This window comes from Nothobranchius furzeri, chromosome 15 (genome assembly GCF_043380555.1).
Source record: "Nothobranchius furzeri strain GRZ-AD chromosome 15, NfurGRZ-RIMD1, whole genome shotgun sequence".
In the NCBI taxonomy this organism is placed as follows: domain Eukaryota; kingdom Metazoa; phylum Chordata; class Actinopteri; order Cyprinodontiformes; family Nothobranchiidae; genus Nothobranchius; species Nothobranchius furzeri.
In genome coordinates, this window is record NC_091755.1 from 47,439,985 (window position 1) to 47,457,484 (window position 17,500).

The window sequence follows — 17,500 nt, forward strand, 5'->3', positions numbered from 1 at the left end:
GGAGATTTGAGTCAGAAACTTCAGTTCAATGAAACTTTATTCGACGCCGAAGGGCAACTTAAACCCACAGTGGAACCAGACTCATCCCGAGAACATCCTTTTGGAGCTTCTTCTCTTTCATCACAAACTAGAGTCCCACTTTTCTTCTTCTGTGGTTTCCAGGCTGTTCAGTGTTGTACTGGAGACGATGACTACTAAGTCAACGGGCGAGCAGGCGACCACACATCACATGCCAGGAAAGCCAGGAGGTTTAGATGTCAAAGCTCTGAGAGCTTTTAGGGTGCTGCGACCCCTCAGACTGGTTTCTGGAGTTCCCAGTGAGTTCAGCAAGCTGGAAGTGACTGGAGCATGTGTTTCCTGTGTGGGTGTGTGTTTTCAGCTCTTTGTGCTTCTCAGGTCTGCAGATCGTGCTGAACTCCATCATGAAGGCCATGGTTCCTCTGCTTCATATCGCTTTGTTGGTTCTCTTTGTCATCATCATCTACGCCATCATCGGCCTGGAGCTTTTCATCGGACGGATGCACAGGACCTGCTACTACATCCACACGGGTAGCGTCACTCCCCTTTCCAGGTCAAATCTCACCAAATCTGGAAAAACCTTCTCACCACCTAAAAGATCGTGTATGTAGGACGTAGTTAGGGGGTAGTTGGGGGAGGACGAACACCTTGCAGATCCCGAGGACGCACTGCACGTGTCCGTGAGCTAATGAGCGTAATGGACCGATCTTCAGGTCCAGGTCTGGGATGGACACAGAGGGCTAAGGCTAGCTAATGTCTGTGACTCCACCGTAAAAACACCAAAGGTTTTCTGGTGCTCCCGAATGTTTTCAGATAACTTTGTGGAGGATGAACCGGTCCCGTGTGCGTTCGCCGGTCACGGCCGTCAGTGCTCTGTGAACGGCTCTGAGTGTCGTGGAAGGTGGGATGGACCCAACGGTGGAATCACCAACTTTGACAACTTCTTCTTTGCCATGCTGACAGTGTTTCAGTGCATCACAATGGAGGGATGGACCGACGTGCTCTACTGGGTAAGTTCTTCACTTTCCACCCGGTCCTCTCATTCAGAACCAGAGCCACTTTTTGATCTCACTGTCTGTCTGATGAATCTGCAGATGAACGATGCTATTGGATTCGAGTTGCCGTGGGTGTACTTCGTCAGTCTGGTGATTTTTGGGTCTTTCTTCGTTCTCAACCTGGTTCTGGGAGTCCTCAGTGGGTCAGTTATCTGTGGTCCTCATGGACCCATGAAGCAGAATGTTTTAAAAGTGAAGTGAATGGGAGGACCAGAGCGTGTGGTCTGGAATTTCCACCTGATCATTGTATCGATGTTTTTTTTTAAGTTTGTTTCCTGATTGATGTTGTAACAAACACAACTATATGATTGCCCGAACATCAGCCGATCGATGTGTGAACGTTGTCCCGCCGTTTCCCGAATGTCGCCCAAATGGTGTCTCAATACTTTGCAGATATTGTTTACATTAATTTATATACAAAACAATCATCGGTAGACCAGGTCATTTCTTCACTCATCACTTCCAACAACCAGCACATTTTATATTCCAGTGACTTAATCTCTGGTTATTCCCAAAGCTCGCACCTCCTTTGGCCGCTCCTCATTCCAGTTTGCTGCTTCCAACGACTGGAATGAGCTGCAAGAAGCACCAAAGCTCACTGCCTACATTCCATTATCTACCTTCAATAATTCATGGTGATCAATAGTTCTGATCAGTGTGCCTGCCTCTGAGTACTTAAAGATTATTTAAGTATGTTTTGATCGCTTGTACAAATTGTACATGAGAACAGTCCTTTGTCTGTATGTCTAAGTGTTTTATCTTGTAAACTTTGTGTTTGGTTAGGGGTTAGGGTAGGGTTAGGGTTAGGGGTTAGGGTTAGGGTTAGAGTTCAGCAGGCCACTGCAGCAGTTAGGTGAACCTAGGTTTATTGTGGTCCCAGTCATCCCAGTGGGCCTTAATGTAATGCCTAATGGACTGTCCATAACGAACACCATGTTCAAGCATAAAGGTGTCCATTTGTGCTCTTGGCACATTAGGCCGCAGTTTGATTATTGACTTTGTTGTCATGTCATCTGATCTACGGCCACTTGTCATGGACACTCCGTAGAAGAGAGGGGTGGAGCTGTCAACTGACCACTGGTATGTTGGCTTCAATGGTGGGCGAGGAATTCGGTCAGGCCTGGCAGGCCTAAACGTATTGTGAGGGTCTACTGGGAACATCTGGCTCCTGTCAGAAGGAGCTTCAATTCCCACCTCTGACAGAAATCCGAACCTGTCCCGTGGGGGGGGGGGGGGGGGGGGGGGGGGGGGCATTGAATCCGAGTGGGCCCTGTTCCTGCTTCTACTGTTGAGGCGACTGACCGGAGCTGCGGTCGCAGGGTTGTTGATGCCTGTCATGGTGGCAACCCCTGTACTCGCTGGTTGACACTAGTGGACAGGGATGCTGTCAAGATAAAGAAAGATTCCTAATGGGTCTTTTTGGCCTGTGGGACTTCAGAGGCATCTGATGGGTACCAGTAGTTTCTAAGCGGAATGCAGAGGAAAAAGCTCAGGCATGGGAGGAGTTTGGTGAGACCATGGAGCAAAACTTCTGCACAGGTTTGAGGAAATTCTGGCCCATCCTCCAATGGGAGGGGAAAGCAATGCACCACCAGCACTGTTTACAGTGGAGACGGTGTGCTGCTGACCTCTACTCGGGACGTTGTGGATCGGTGGGCAGAACACTTCAAAGACCTCCTCAATCCGACCGGCAAGTCTTCCAGTGAGGAAGCAGAGTCTGGGGCCGAGGTCACTGAGGTGGTCAAAAAGCTTCTCATTGATAAGGCTCCAAGGATGGATGAGATCTGTCTGTAGTTCCTTAAGGCTCTGGATGTTGTGGGGCTGTGTTGGTCTGCAGTATCGCATGGACATCGAGGGTAGTTCCACTGGATTGGCAGACCGAGGTAGTTATCCCCCTATTTAAAAAGGGAGACTGCAGAATGTGTTCCAGCTAGAGGGATCACACTTCTGAGCCTCCCTGGTAAGGTCTATTTCGGGTTTCTGGAGAGGAGGGTCCATCGTTTTGTCAAACCTTGGATTCAGGAGGAGCAATGTGGTATTTGTCCTGGTCGTGGAACACTGGACCTGGGCATCCATTTTGGTGGCCTGAGGATCGGGTCTGTCTTTTGCAGATGACATGGTCCTGTTGGCTTCATCAGAATGTGATCTCCAGCTTTCGCTGGAGCAGTTTGCAGCCGAGTGTGAAGTGGCTGGGATGAGAATCAGCTCCTCTAAATCCGAGACCATGGTCTTGAATCAGAAAAGGGTAGAATGCCTTCTCCAGGTCAGGAATGAGGTCCTGCCTCAAGTGGAGGAGTTAAAGTATCTCAGGGTCTTGTTCACGGGTGAGGGAAAGCTGGAGCGTGAGATTGATAGGCGGATTGGTGCTGCGTCTGCAGTGATGCGGGCGTTGTACCGGTCTGTCGTGGTGAAGAGAGAGCTGAGCCAGAAGGCAAAGTTCTCAATTTACCGGTCGATCTACATTCCTACCCTCACCTATGGTCACAAGCTTTGGGTAGTGACCGAAAAAACGAGATCGCGGATACAAGCGGCCGCAGGGTGGCTGGGCTCTCCCTTAGAGATAAGGTGAGAAGCTCGGTCATCCAGGAGGGGCTTGGGTAGACTCACTGCTCCTCCACGTCGAAAGGGGCCAGTTGAGGTGGCTCGGCCATCTGGTCAGGATGCCTGCTGGACACCTACACGCTGGAGGGACTACGTCTCTCAGCTGGCCAGGGAACGCCTTGGGATTCCCCCAGAGGAGCTGGCCTAAGTGGCTGGAAGGGGGAAGTGTGGGTCTCTTGGCTTAGGCTGCTGCCCCTGCCACCCGACTCCGGATAAGCAGCTGAAAATGGATGGATGTTTTCTCTTGTTTGTTTTTCTTTGCAGTAAAGCAGATTATGTATCTGTTTCTGCTGCTTCTTGGCCAGACCATCGTCGCAAATGAGAATGAGTTTTCAGTCGACGCATCTGGAGTTTAATAAATAAAATAAAATTTCATTGACATTGCAGAGAGTTCAGCAAGGAAAGAGAGAAGGCAAAAGCTCGTGGAGATTTCCAGAAGTTGCGCGAGAAGCAACAGATGGAAGAGGATCTGTGTGGATACATGGACTGGATCACACAGGCGGAGGACATGGACGAACTGGATGAGGACGGAAACACACGTAAGATCAGCTGTTTTATTTTCAACAGGAAACGATGCTATTTCATTTCCTCTGTCATGCAGACAGAGGAGAGACAGGGCCAGCCGTCCTGTTGCTGGACCCTAGTTCGGTCCAGAGTGGGTCTGGTCTCCTTTCAGACTCGCAAACAACCTAACTGGACTTTGTTTCTTACTAAACAAGCAGCAACACAAGTTTAAACTCTAGCGAGAGCTTCATTGCTGCTCGCTAACTGGGAGAGCTTAGCATTAGCTCATCTAATACCTGGTTCTCCTGGAAGTGATGGGCTAGTCCACAACCCGCGAGGACCAGCTGAAACCAGAGAGCGGTCCATGACCCGTGATGAAACCAAGGGAACCTGTCTTGTTCATGTGTCCATGTCCTGTTTGATTCTCAGGACCGTCTCTCGGGGACCTGTCTGATAAAAAGAGGGGCAAGTTTGGGTGGTTCAGTCACTCCAATGAGACTCATGGTGAGATACCCAAGAACCATGAGGGGGTTCTGGTTCTGACCCGCAGCTGGTAGATCAGCATCTCCCCATTAACCAGACCCATCAGTACCACCAGAACTAACAGAACCACCAGACCCATCACACCTACCAGAACCATCAAACCATCAGAACCACCAGACCCATCAAAACCATTAAAACAGTCAGAACCATCAGAACTACCAGAACCATCAAATCCACCAGACTCATCAAACTTACCAGAACCATTAAACCCACCAGAACCACCAGAACATCACCTGTCCTTGTCTTGTCTTCCTGACAGCGAGTCTTCCTGCCAGTGAGACGGCTTCTGAGAACACGGAGAACATCGATGAGGAACACACCAACTGCTGCCAGGCCTGCTGGTAACTCCTAGCTTGTATCTACTCAGTAGTCTGCAGATGACAGGATGTTCGCTGTAGCTGTTGGAAGACGTAACTTCTCTCTGCTCTGTTTCAGCGCTCGGATGATGAAGATCAGCTGCTGGTGAGTCCCAGCACGTAGAAGTCTGTTTGTATGGTGCGGTATGGGGGCCAAAATTAAGACTACTGCCCAGCAGCAGGAGGCTATGTAAATTCTGAAGCAAACTACCGACCTGATTAATGATGAGCTGGCGCCGGTAACTGAGAGGCTGGTGTTGCTTACTGAGGAATAGCACATTTACCTGTGTTACTACTAGAAACGCTAGGGACTAGCAGCCCTCGGCTGGTCATTGACTGGTTCACACTCCCCCTCTGCTGTTTGTTAGCATGGATAGGCTAGCGTTAGCCTGAACAGGCTGGTGTTAGCTTTGGAGAGGCTAGCCATTAGCGTGCCTAGGCTGGCCACTAGCTGGATTTCCTACCCCCTTGACGGACCATTAGCATGGATAGGCTGGCATTAGCATAGGAAAGGCTAGCCATTAGCGTGCCTAGGCTGGCCACTAGTTGACTAGTGACTCTCTGAGACATGCTAATGGCTAGCCTCTCCGATGCTAATGCCAGCCTATCTATGCTAATGGTCCGTCGAAAAGGTAGGAAATCCAGCTAGTGGCCAGCCTAGGCACGCTAATGGCTAGCTCCTCCAATGCTAACACCAGCCCGTCCAGGCTAACGCTAGCCTATCCATGCTAATAGACAGCAGAGGGAGTGTGTGAACCAGTCAATGACCAGCCAAGGGCTGCTAGTCCCTAGCGTATCTAGTAGTAACACCGGTAAAGGTGCAATTCCTCAGTAGGCAGCGCCAGCCTCTCAGTTACTGGCGCCAGCTTATCATTAATCAGATCAGTAGTTTGCTTCGGAATTTATATAGCCTCCTGCTGCTGGGCAGTAGTTTTAATTTTGGCCCCCATACCGCACCATATGTTTGCAGAGGTGAGTGTCCCTCATTCGTCCTTCTGTCTGACCCAGTCGAACGCTGCGGCGCTGGAATCGAGTCTGTCGTAGAAACTGTCGCACGGCCGTCAAGTCGGTGACTTTCTATTGGCTGGTCCTTCTACTCGTCTTCCTCAACACATCTCTGAGTGCCTCTGAGCACTACAACCAACCTGAGTGGTTGACACAGGTCCAGGGTAATAGCTCCTCCCCTCGTCACCTGCTGATGGTGGTGGCTTCTCCCTGTGGGACGTAGTTGTCCTGACTATCGCTGTCTCTGCAGATATCGCCAACAAGGTGCTGCTGTCTCTCTTCACGGTGGAGATGCTGCTGAAGATGTACAGTTTGGGTCTGGCTCATTATTTTGTGGCGTTTTTTAACCGTTTCGACTGCTTCGTGGTGTGCGGCGGCATCATAGAGACCATCTTGGTGGAGCTGGACATCATGCCTCCTCTGGGGATTGCTGTCCTGCGCTGTGTCCGCCTGCTGCGCATCTTTAAGGTCACTCGGTGAGGAAACACACCTGAGCCTCCAGGTGCGCCTCGCTGCTTCTCTAATGACATCACTCTTTGTCTCCTCAGCCATTGGACAGCTCTGTCCAACCTGGTGGCGTCCCTGCTCAATTCCATGAAATCCATTGCCTCCTTGCTGCTCCTTCTCTTCCTCTTCCTCATCATCTTTGCGCTGCTCGGCATGCAGCTGTTTGGAGGGAAGTTCAACTTTGATGAGACGCAGACCAAACGAAGCACATTTGATGCCTTTCCCCAGGCATTGCTCACATGCTTCCAGGTAGCAGAAATGGAGAAGATAAGTGATGTCACATTGTGGGGGCGTGGTCCTTATGATACTGGTGTGTTCAGATCCTGACAGGTGAGGACTGGAATGTGGTCATGTATGATGGCATCATGGCATACGGTGGCCCAGTCTTCCCAGGGATGATCGTCTGTGTTTACTTCGTTATCCTCTTCATTTGTGGTAACTGTATCCATGGCAACCAATCCAAAACACCCTCACCACCATCATCAAAGGGTTAACATTTATGATAAGGGGTAGCATTTTAATTCCGTGTCTCGTTTCATACACAGCTGTGGTGTTTTACCTGGAGAACACAGTAGTGAGCATGTTCACCTGTTCATTTATCCATCATCCATCATCTATTAATCCATTATCCATCCATCCATCCATCCATCCATCCATCATTCATCCATCCATCCATCCATCCATCCATCCATCCATCCGTTATCCACCCATCATCTTTTAATCCATCCATCCGTTATCCATCCATCATCCATCCATTATCCATGTATCCATCATCCATCCATCATCTATTAATCATCCATCCATCCATCCATCATCTATCAATCCATTATCCATCTATCCATCATCCATCCATTAGCCATCCATCATGTTTTAATCCATCCATTCATTATCCGCCCATCATCCACCCATCATTCATCCATCATCTATTAATCCATGCATCCATCATCCATTCATCCATCCATCCATCCATCATCCATCCATCATCTATTCATCCATCCATCCATCCATCATCTATTCATCCATCCATCCATCATCTATTAATCCATCCATTCATCAATCAATCCATCCATCCATCCATTATCCATCCATCCATCCATCCATCCATCCATCCATCCATCCAGGTGATTACCAGGCTTCTACAGAGCTTCAATACCTGCTGAATCAGTGATTCAGCCATTGAATCCGGAGCGCTGGAACAGGGAAACACTTGAAACGTGCTTCATAGTAAACTTCCAGGACAAGCACTGGTTATCCATCTCATGGGTGTTGTTATGGACTCCCACTGGAGAATGGGAATAATATTTAGGTGGAGGTTTTGTTTCACTTTGTGCCACATCTGAACTCCTTCCTGCTTCAGACTCATGCTGGGTCTACTGACCGACCATGAGTTCAACAAAGCTGACGGTTCTTCAGGGTTCTCTGTACTATCTTCTGTATCTTTGGCTTGAGGTTTTATCACCTTGGTTCAGTCCAATGCTGACTGAACATCAGACCACATCAGAGTTCAAACATCACAGACCAGTAAGGAGAACTTAACTAAGAGTCAGACATCCTGCTAAATGTCTTCTTGGCCATCGCTGTGGACAATCTGGCTGGAGGAGATGGAGAAGACAAGAAGAAAGAGTGAGAGATGAAGGCATGAATAGGTGAAAATAAAGTAAAAAAATGTTTTTAAATCAAATGAAATTGTTTTTTTTTTGTTTGTTTGTTTTTGTCTCTCTAGTAAGAATAAGGAACATGCCGAGGAGGAGCCTGAAGGAGAAGTGAAGGTACCATGGTGTTTTCACTGTTAGCTCCATCATCAGGTTTCAGTCTGAGCACTCTGCTTGTTTCTGCAGGTGGACATTGATGAAGACACTGAGTATGAAGAGGATGAAGAGCTTCCTGAGGGAGATGAAGGTCTGTTTTTTGATCTTTCAGATATTCATCAGTGTTAATTTCCTGAAAACACAGAACTCAGGAAGTTGGTTCATGCCCAGGTTGAGGTTCATTTTAGCCTTTTTAGAAGAGATTTCAGATGGAGCCGTATGAAGCAAGCTGGGATTTAGAGAGCCAGAGGGTTTTCTAGACCACCATGAGACCTACCCATCAGCTGGACACTCCTCGTGGAGCTGCTGACAACACTGGGATGCTGGTCCACATCATGGTGTCCAGGTGTCTCCGTCCATTCTAATGACCAGCAGGCTGGCCACAGACTAGCTTTTCATCTCTCAGCATCAGCTCCATCTGACTGATTCCGTCTGAATTCTGAGACAGAAAAGAGGGAGTGATTTATCAGGTCTGCTTGCTGCTGATTGGTCTTCATCTGGACTTTCTGTTCAAGTTACACTGAGATCACAGACATCAAATATGTAAATGGTAAAATGGCCTGTATTTGATATAGCACCTTCTAGAGTTCTGGAGCCCCCCAAGGCGCTTTACAACACAATCAGTCATTCACCCATTCACACACACATTCACATGCTGGTAGGGATGAGCTACGATGTAGCCACAGCTGCCCTGAGGCGCACTGACAGAGGCGAGGCTGCCGAGCACTGGCGCCACCGGTCCGTCCGACCACCACCAGCAGGCAACGTGGGTTAAGTGTCTTGCCCAAGGACACAACGACAGCAACAGACTGAGCGGGGCTCGAACCTGCAACCTTCCGATTACGGAGCGAGCTCTTAACTCCTGTGCCACCGTCACCCCAAATATGTAGACGTGATGTGGACTGGTGCTGCCTATTGGAGCTAGAGCAGCAGCTGGCCGCCATCTTGGATGGGTCTCCGTTAGCCCCCAGTGCATTCATTTCTACTGAGGAAGGTGCTTACCCATCTAAAAACCCATTTCATGATGCTTTTTCACAATGTCAGACATATGGTATGGCATGAAAATTAAAATATAAAGATAATTGAATCAAATAAATAAATAAATAATATCCCAATAGGTGAGCTAGAAAAGTCAACAGTAAAGGCACGGGATCGGTTTTCAATAGTGCTCTGGTTGTTGCAACTGTAGGCTTCACAGACACATTGTTGCTCAGCCTATGGTGACTCCAGTTTGGTTTGAAATGAGAGGAGACCCATCCAATATGGTGGTGACACTGTTACGCCCTCCAGCGCCCAATGAGGCATCTACGTGTTCATGTCTATGGCTGAGATGACCGGCTTCTATAATCTGACTGGATGAACGTTGCTCTGATGGTGAGAGATGAATGTTTCACCTAATCACCTGCTGTCTTATTTTTCCTCCAGAGGGTGGAGTTCAGCTGAAGATGGCAGACCTGGCTCCTCCTAAGGAGAAGGTAGTTCCAATCCCAGATGGCAGCGCATTCTTCTGCCTCAGTAAAACAAACCCGTACGTGTGTAAGAACCTAAGAACCTGGAAAGGTGGGAGGGGCTTAAATCGGTAAACATGCTGAACCAGGTCTGGTTCTCTCTCTCTCTCTCTCTCTCTCTCTCTCTCTCTCTCTCTCTCTCTCTCTCTCTCTCTCTCTCTCTCTCTCTCTCTCTCTCTCTCTCTCTCTCTCTCTCTCTCTCTCTCTCTCTCTCTCTCTCTCTCTCTCTCTCTCTCTCTCTCTCTCTCTCTCTCTCTCTCTCTCCCAGAATCCGTGTGGCATGTCACACTCTGATCCATCATCACATCTTCACCAACCTTATCCTCCTCTTCATCATCCTTAGCAGCTGCTCATTGGCTGCCGAGGATCCAATCAGAGCGCACTCATTCCGGAACAACGTGAGTCTCCTACCTTTACTTTTCAGGTTCTTTACCAATTGCTGATCGAGTCTGAGCCAATCAGGGCTCAGTGATGTCACCGCTCGGTGATAAAAAGGTGGGACTTCAACAAAACACACAGCAGAAATGGGTCAGTGATTAACCGGGTCAACGAGGAAAATCACCAGTGAAACTACACACACACACACACACACACACACACACACACACACACACACACACACACACACACACACACACACAGAGCAGCTGCTATCCTCATGCCTGATGTCACAGATAACTGAGAGAAGGATGAACCTCCAGCCATGATTGTGTGTGCGTGTGTGTGTGTGAGTGTGCGTGTGTGTGTGTGTGTGTGTGTGTGTGTGTGTGTGTGTGTGTGTGTGTGTGTGTGTGCGTGTGTGTGCGTGTGTGTGTGTGCGTGTGTGTGTGCGTGTGTGTGTGTGTGTGTGCGTGCGTGTGTGTGTGTGTGTGTGTGTGTGTGTGTGTGTGTGTGTGTGTGCGGGGGTTTGAAAACTTCTGTCCCACCTGCTGTTCAGTCAGAGCTCATCTACCGGGCCACACACAGATCTAGGCTCTTATTTTGAAGGTTTGACTGTTTCCTGTTTGTGTCTGAACGTTTTGTAGATCCTGGGCTATGCAGACTACGCCTTTACCAGCATCTTCACCGTGGAGATTCTGCTGAAGGTAAAGTTCTGGTGGCTCCGCCGGGTCGGCCCAGTCCCACGTGTGTTGCTGACTTGGTCTTTCTGTGTCCCAGATGACGGTCCACGGAGCGTTTCTCCACCAGGGCTCCTTCTGCAGGAACTGGTTTAACCTGTTAGACCTGCTGGTGGTCAGCGTGTCGCTGGTCTCCTTCTTCCTACAGTCAGTATCTCCTAATGCCCCTCCTGTATGGTTCTGGTGACTAAGTGGGTCCAAGTTGCAGGGTCAAAGGTCACAGGGTCAAACTGGATTTTCTCAGGTTTGAATCTAGACCAGCAGTCTCCTACCCCGGTCCTTCAGGGCTACCATCCAGAAGGTTCTACGTCCTTCTGCTCCAACACACCTGGTTCTAATCAGCAAGCATCTGCAGAGCTTGATGACAAACAACTAAACATGCTTGATAGGAGCCCAGGGGGACCAGAACCAGAACCAGGGCCGGAGACCAGCGTTCTAGAGGATTCCGAATCTGAAACCGAAACAGAACCAAAGCATCAAAAAACAAGCAACAGATACTCAAAGGAATTCTGGAAGAGCTCGGGTTCTGACAGGACCAAAGTGATGGAGTCTAGAATCAGTGATACAGGACCTTCAGAAGCACCTTCAGAACCAGATCAGTGGTCCAAGTCCAGCAGCTTCCTTGTGCTGACGCAGATTCTTCTTCATGTGTCGGCAGCTCCAGCGCCATCTCAGTGGTGAAGATCCTCCGAGTCCTACGGGTGCTGCGACCTCTGAGAGCCATCAACCGGGCCAAAGGCCTGAAGGTAATGTTCTGACCCAGTTTCCCCTAATGAGTCGATGCTTGTGAAACAAAACCATAAGCTACTCGTCCTGACTGGAAAACCTCTGGGTTTGATCTGCTTCTGCTGCAGCATGTGGTCCAGTGTGTGTTCGTGGCCATCAGAACCATCGGGAACATCATGATCGTCACCACGTTGCTGCAGTTCATGTTTGCCTGCATCGGAGTCCAGCTCTTCAAGGTCTGAGCTCTAATCTCACTGCTGGTGTCTCTGGGTCTGATGGACCTGGGCTGGTGTCTCTGGGTCTGATGGTGGACCTGCGCTGGTGTCTCTGGGTCTGATGGTGGACCTGCGCTGGTGTCTCTGGGTCTGATGGTGGACCTGCGCTGGTGTCTCTGGGTCTGATGGACCTGCGCTGGTGTCTCTGGGTCTGATGGTGGACCTGCGCTGGTGTCTCTGGGTCTGATGGTGGACCTGCGCTGGTGTCTCTGGGTCTGATGGACCTGCGCTGGTGTCTCTGGGTCTGATGGTGGACCTGCGCTGGTATCAGGACCAGTATGAGCAGCAGGAACTCTTCTGTCTCCTAAACCAGTAAAGCCTTCTGCAGCAGAGGTCCACCTGTTGTTTGGTCTGAGCTCAGCTGGAGGAGGAACGGCTCAGTCCTGGTTCTGATTCTGGGAACTGATCTGGTTCTGTGTGGTCTGTAGGTCTCACGTCTCATCGTTTCTTTTCTTCTGTGTTTCAGGGTAAATTTTATCGCTGCACAGACGAGGCCAAGAGCACTCCTGAACAGTGCAAGTAAGTCTGCAGCTGTGGATCTGTCTAAATGCTGGATCTTCAGAATGGTTCAGTCTGATTCTGGCGGTGGAGTCCAGGGGTGTCCTGTCAGAAAGGTCCAAACCCACTAGACCCAGGTGTCCCCGTCTCCAGAGCTGCAGATGCATCAGTGATGAAACGTTCCCCGTCTGGCATACGCAGGTTTCTACGGTTCTGTTAAAGCAGGAGCAAAGTGGAGCAGAACGTCCCTTTAGGGGGACTCCAGATGGAGCTGTGTGAGGAGAGCCTGGATTTAGAGGTTTGTCTGGACCACCATGAGACAGCGTCATCAGCTGGACTGTCCTGACCACACGAGAGTTCCAGAGTGAGCTGCTGGACCAGTGAGGTGTCCAGATGTCCTGGTGGAGTCTGTGCTGCTCCGACACTCTGTCCTGTTGCTGTGTCCTGATCCAGCGCGTCCGACTCTACGTTTAACGTCCTCTGAATCATCTAAAGTGTCTCCAGCTCCACCTCATTCCCACGTATGTAGACATGATGTTTGATAGTCCGTAGAGGAGAACCTGCTGGACATGCTAGCGTCTATTAGCGTGTTTAGATGGAGGCGTGTCAGCGGGAGGAGTCTCGGGTGGGTCACGATGGGTTTGGATCCACGTGGAGATCCACGCAGGTTTTTGGACATGAGGCCCCTGGTGTTAAAGTTCTGGTCTTCGGTTTGGTTTCCGGAGTCGCTTCCAGGTGAAATCAGAGCTGAAGTCTTTTTGAAGCAGAGCTATCCGAGCTGTCAGTGTCTCACCTGCAGCAGATCTGAACTCCTCCCTGGTTCTGCAGATACGCCTACCTGTCCTTCTGGACATGTGACTGTTTGTGTCTGCATTTGTCCAGAGGGACCTTCGTGGTGTACAAAGATGGAGATGTGAGCCACCCCATGGTCAGACAGCGGATCTGGCTGAACAGCGACTTTAACTTCGATAACGTGCTGATGGGCATGATGGCCCTTTTCACCGTCTCCACCTTCGAGGGCTGGCCCGCGTGAGTATTCTGACGAGTCTTTATGTGGAAGGAAGTTTCAGGTGAGATGTTCTGTCCGGTCTCTCCCAGGTTGCTGTACAAGGCCATCGATGCCAACGGAGAGAACTCCGGTCCCATCTACAACTACAGAGTGGAGATCTCTATTTTCTTCATCGTCTACATCATCATCATCGCCTTTTTTATGATGAACATCTTCGTGGGTTTTGTCATCATCACCTTTAGAGAGCAGGGAGAACAGGAGTACAAGAACTGCGAGCTGGACAAGAACCAGGTACAGGAACCCGTTGTGTGCAGCTTCAGCCGCTCTCATCCATCATCTGAAACTCTGGTCCAGTAGAGATGGTCCAAACCAAGCAGGTTTGGACCATGAGGACACAGCTTTAGGTGTTATTGTCCCAGTCTGAAGGTGTCCACCAGAACCAGACCATCTTGGTTTTCTGATGTTCTAATTAGCAGAGGAGCACTCTGTAGATGCCTTCAGTCTGTCTGGAGCTTTGGTTGGAATCAGTTTGGTGAACATCTAGTCCTTGGAGCTGGTGTTGAGAAATAAAAGCAGCTGTTTAACTCGGATAGCTGGATCGGAGCGACAGGAGCATGTTGTCCGTGCTGTCACAAACGTAGGAGTTCTACTCTTCAGTAATGATTGAGGTAACAGGGTTGATCCTCTGAGGAGGTGGTGGAGGTTAGGTTGGACCTCCTGCTGTTCCTCAGCAGTCTGAGTTGGGTTTGGAGATCTTTTCATGGTGTCTGATGACCTTTGTGTTCCAGCGTCAGTGTGTGGAGTACGCCCTGAAGGCTCAGCCCCTCAAACTTTACATCCCCAAAAACCCGGTTCAGTATAAGTTCTGGTCCATCATCAACTCGACGGGATTCGAGTACGTGATGTTTGTCCTGATTCTTCTCAACACCGTGACTCTGGCGGTTCAGGTCAGTACACCTCCACCTCCTCTTGACTATCGGTCGCGTCTTGGATGGAAACAGATGTGATGAGCTTCCGTTCCTACAGCACTATGAGCAGTCCAAGACCTTCAGCGACGTCATGGACATCCTCAACATGGTCTTCACTGGGCTCTTCACAGCGGAGATGCTCCTGAAACTTCTTGCTCTCAGACTGCGGGTGAGAAAACACTTCCCAGGTGAGGAAACGGCCACAGAGGTTCTGATGAAGAACGTTTCTCGTTTCCTTTCAGCACTACTTCGTGGATGCCTGGAACTCGTTTGATGCTCTGATTGTAGTTGGCAGCGTGGTGGACATCGTAGTCACCGAGTTCAGCGTGAGTACTCGGCTCCGCAGCTCCTCCCACCGAGGCGTGGAGATCATCAGCATCACTTTCGGCCCTGCGTGACTTTTACGTGTTTTAACAGCTTAGAGGCTCAAACGTTTAGCAGAAGGTTAACCGTTGCTGATGTTTGTCTCGTGTGGTTCCAGAGTGGAGAGGACAGCTCCCGCGTGTCCATCACCTTTTTCCGTCTCTTCCGAGTGATGAGATTGGTCAAGCTGCTGAATAAGGGGGAGGGGATTCGTACGCTGCTGTGGACGTTCATCAAATCGCTACAGGTCAGGGGTGGAGCCAGCACGAAGGTCATTATGTGGGAGTGGGGTTGTCAGAGGCTCAGAGTCATTATGGGGGCGGGGTTATCAGGGTCGTCATGGGGCAGGGTCAACATAGAGGGGGGGCCACCATAAGGGGCGGGGCAATCATGAAGATGGGGCCACCATAAGGGGCGGGGCAATCATAAGGATGGGGCCACCATAAGGGGCGGGGCAATCATAAGGATGGGGCCACCATAAGGGGCGGGGCAATCATAAGGATGGGGCCACCATAAGGGGCGGGGCAATCATGAGGATGGGGCCACCATAAGGGGCGGGGCAATCATGAGGATGGGGTCACCATAAGGGGCGGGGCAATCATAAGGATGGGGCCACCATAAGGGGCGGGGCAATCATAAGGATGGGGCCACCATAAGGGGCGGGGCAATCATAAGGATGGGGCCACCATAAGGGGCAGGGCAATCATAAGGATGGGGTCACCATAAGGGGCGGGGCAATCATAAGGATGGGGCCACCATAAGGGGCGGGGCAATCATAAGGATGGGGCCACCATAAGGGGTGGGGCAATCATAAGGATGGGGCCACCATAAGGGGCGGGGCAATCATAAGGATGGGGCCACCACAAGGGGCGGGGCAATCATAAGGATGGGGTCACCATAGGGGCGGGGCAATCATAAGGATGGGGTCACCATAAGGGGCGGGGCAATCATAAGGATGGGGTCACCATAAGGGGTGGGGCAATCGTAAGGATGGGGCCACCATAAGGGGCGGGGTAATCGTGAGGATGGGGCCACCTTAAGGGGCGGGGCAATCATGAGGATGGGGCCACCATAAGGGGCGGGGCAATCATGAGGATGGGGCCACCATAAGGGGTGGGGCAATCATAAGGATGGGGCCACTATAAGGGGCGGGGCAATCATAAGTTTGGGGTCACCATAAGGGGTGAGGCAATCATAAGGATGGGGCCACTATAAGGGGCGGGGCAATCATAAGGATGGGGCCACCATAAGGGGCGGGGCAATAATGAGGATGGGGCCACCATAAGGGGCGGGGCAATAATGAGGATGGGGCCACCATAAGGGGCGGGGCAATCATGAGGATGGGGCCACCATAAGGGGCGGGGCAATCATGAGGATGGGGCCACCATAAGGGGCTGGGCAATCATAAGGATGGGGCCACCATAAGGGGCGGGGCAATCATAAGGATGGGGCCACCATAAGGGGCTGGGCAATCATAAGGATGGGGCCACCATAAGGGGCGGGGCAATCATAAGGATGGGGCCACCATAAGGGGCGGGGCAATCATAAGGATGGGGCCACCATAAGGGGCGGGGCAATCATAAGGATGGGGCCACCATAAGGGGCGGGGCAATCATAAGTTTGGGGTCACCATAAGGGGCGGGGCAATCATATGGATGGGACCACCATAAGAGGCGGGGCAATCATAAGGATGGGGCCACCATAAGGGGCGGGGCAATCATAAAGATGGGGCCACCATAAGGGGCGGGGCAATCATAAGGATGGGGCCACCATAAGGGGCGGGGCAATTATAAGAATGGGTCCACCATAAGGGGCGGGGCAATCATAAGGATGGGGCCACCATAAGGGGCGGGGCAATCATAAAGATGGGGCCACCATAAGAGGCGGGGCAATCATAAGGATGGGGCCACCATAAGGGGCGGGGCAATCATAAAGATGGGGCCACCATAAGAGGCGGGGCAATCATAAGGATGGGGCCACCATAAGGGGCGGGGCAATCATAAAGATGGGGCCACCATAAGGGGCGGGGCAATCATAAGGATGGGGCCACCATAAGGGGCGGGGCAATCATAAGGATGGGGCCACCATAAGGGGCGGGGCAATTATAAGAATGGGTCCACCATAAGAGGCGGGGCAATCATAAGGATGGGGCCACCATAAGGGGCGGGGCAATCATAAAGATGGGGCCACCATAAGAGGCGGGGCAATCATAAGGATGGGGCCACCATAAGGGGCGGGGCAATCATAAAGATGGGGCCACCATAAGGGGCGGGGCAATCATAAGGATGGGGCCACCATAAGGGGCGGGGCAATTATAAGAATGGGTCCACCATAAGGGGCGGGGCAATCATAAGGATGGGGCCACCTTAAGGGGCGGGGCAATCATAAGGATGGGGCCACCATAAGGGGTGGGGCAATCATAAGGATGGGGCCACCATAAGGGGTGGGGCAATCATAAGGATGGGGCCACCATAAGGGGTGGGGCAATCATAAGGATGGGGCCACCATAAGGGGTGGGGCAATCATAAGGATGGGGCCACCATAAGGGGCGGGGCAATCATAAGGATGGGGTCACCATAAGGGGTGGGGCAATCATAAGGATGGGGCCACCATAAGGGGCGGGGCAATCATGAGGATG

The 17,500-nt window shown here is 50.9% G+C and overlaps 1 protein-coding gene and 1 long non-coding RNA gene across 3 annotated transcripts in view; one reads left to right on the forward strand and one right to left on the reverse strand.

The window, feature by feature from the left end:
* The window catches only part of cacna1fb (calcium channel, voltage-dependent, L type, alpha 1F subunit), a 35,170-nt gene that overhangs the window by 6,584 nt on the left and 11,086 nt on the right, over positions 1-17,500 (forward strand). The window contains exons 6-33 of one of the 2 annotated variants that reach the window (XM_054746237.2): positions 163-317; positions 397-549; positions 832-1,028; positions 1,113-1,216; positions 4,062-4,213; positions 4,608-4,682; positions 4,981-5,062; positions 5,157-5,183; positions 6,086-6,246; positions 6,333-6,558; positions 6,631-6,838; positions 6,910-7,030; positions 8,137-8,212; positions 8,313-8,358; positions 8,428-8,488; positions 9,823-9,925; positions 10,174-10,303; positions 10,931-10,990; positions 11,064-11,170; positions 11,682-11,769; positions 11,878-11,985; positions 12,491-12,543; positions 13,405-13,551; positions 13,621-13,822; positions 14,320-14,478; positions 14,558-14,668; positions 14,742-14,825; positions 14,981-15,109. In XM_054746237.2, coding sequence (XP_054602212.2) covers positions 163-317; positions 397-549; positions 832-1,028; positions 1,113-1,216; positions 4,062-4,213; positions 4,608-4,682; positions 4,981-5,062; positions 5,157-5,183; positions 6,086-6,246; positions 6,333-6,558; positions 6,631-6,838; positions 6,910-7,030; positions 8,137-8,212; positions 8,313-8,358; positions 8,428-8,488; positions 9,823-9,925; positions 10,174-10,303; positions 10,931-10,990; positions 11,064-11,170; positions 11,682-11,769; positions 11,878-11,985; positions 12,491-12,543; positions 13,405-13,551; positions 13,621-13,822; positions 14,320-14,478; positions 14,558-14,668; positions 14,742-14,825; positions 14,981-15,109 — 3,325 coding nt within the window. The remainder of the gene's footprint in view (positions 1-162; positions 318-396; positions 550-831; positions 1,029-1,112; positions 1,217-4,061; positions 4,214-4,607; positions 4,683-4,980; positions 5,063-5,156; positions 5,184-6,085; positions 6,247-6,332; positions 6,559-6,630; positions 6,839-6,909; positions 7,031-8,136; positions 8,213-8,312; positions 8,359-8,427; positions 8,489-9,822; positions 9,926-10,173; positions 10,304-10,930; positions 10,991-11,063; positions 11,171-11,681; positions 11,770-11,877; positions 11,986-12,490; positions 12,544-13,404; positions 13,552-13,620; positions 13,823-14,319; positions 14,479-14,557; positions 14,669-14,741; positions 14,826-14,980; positions 15,110-17,500) is intronic. The other variant, XM_054746238.2, reaches the window with a different exon arrangement.
* Positions 8,343-9,926, reverse strand: LOC129164804 (uncharacterized). Its single transcript, XR_008564314.2, has 3 exons — positions 9,800-9,926; positions 8,675-8,836; positions 8,343-8,530 (listed from the first exon to the last, which is right to left on the reverse strand). It is a non-coding gene; the product is annotated as an uncharacterized lncRNA (long non-coding RNA).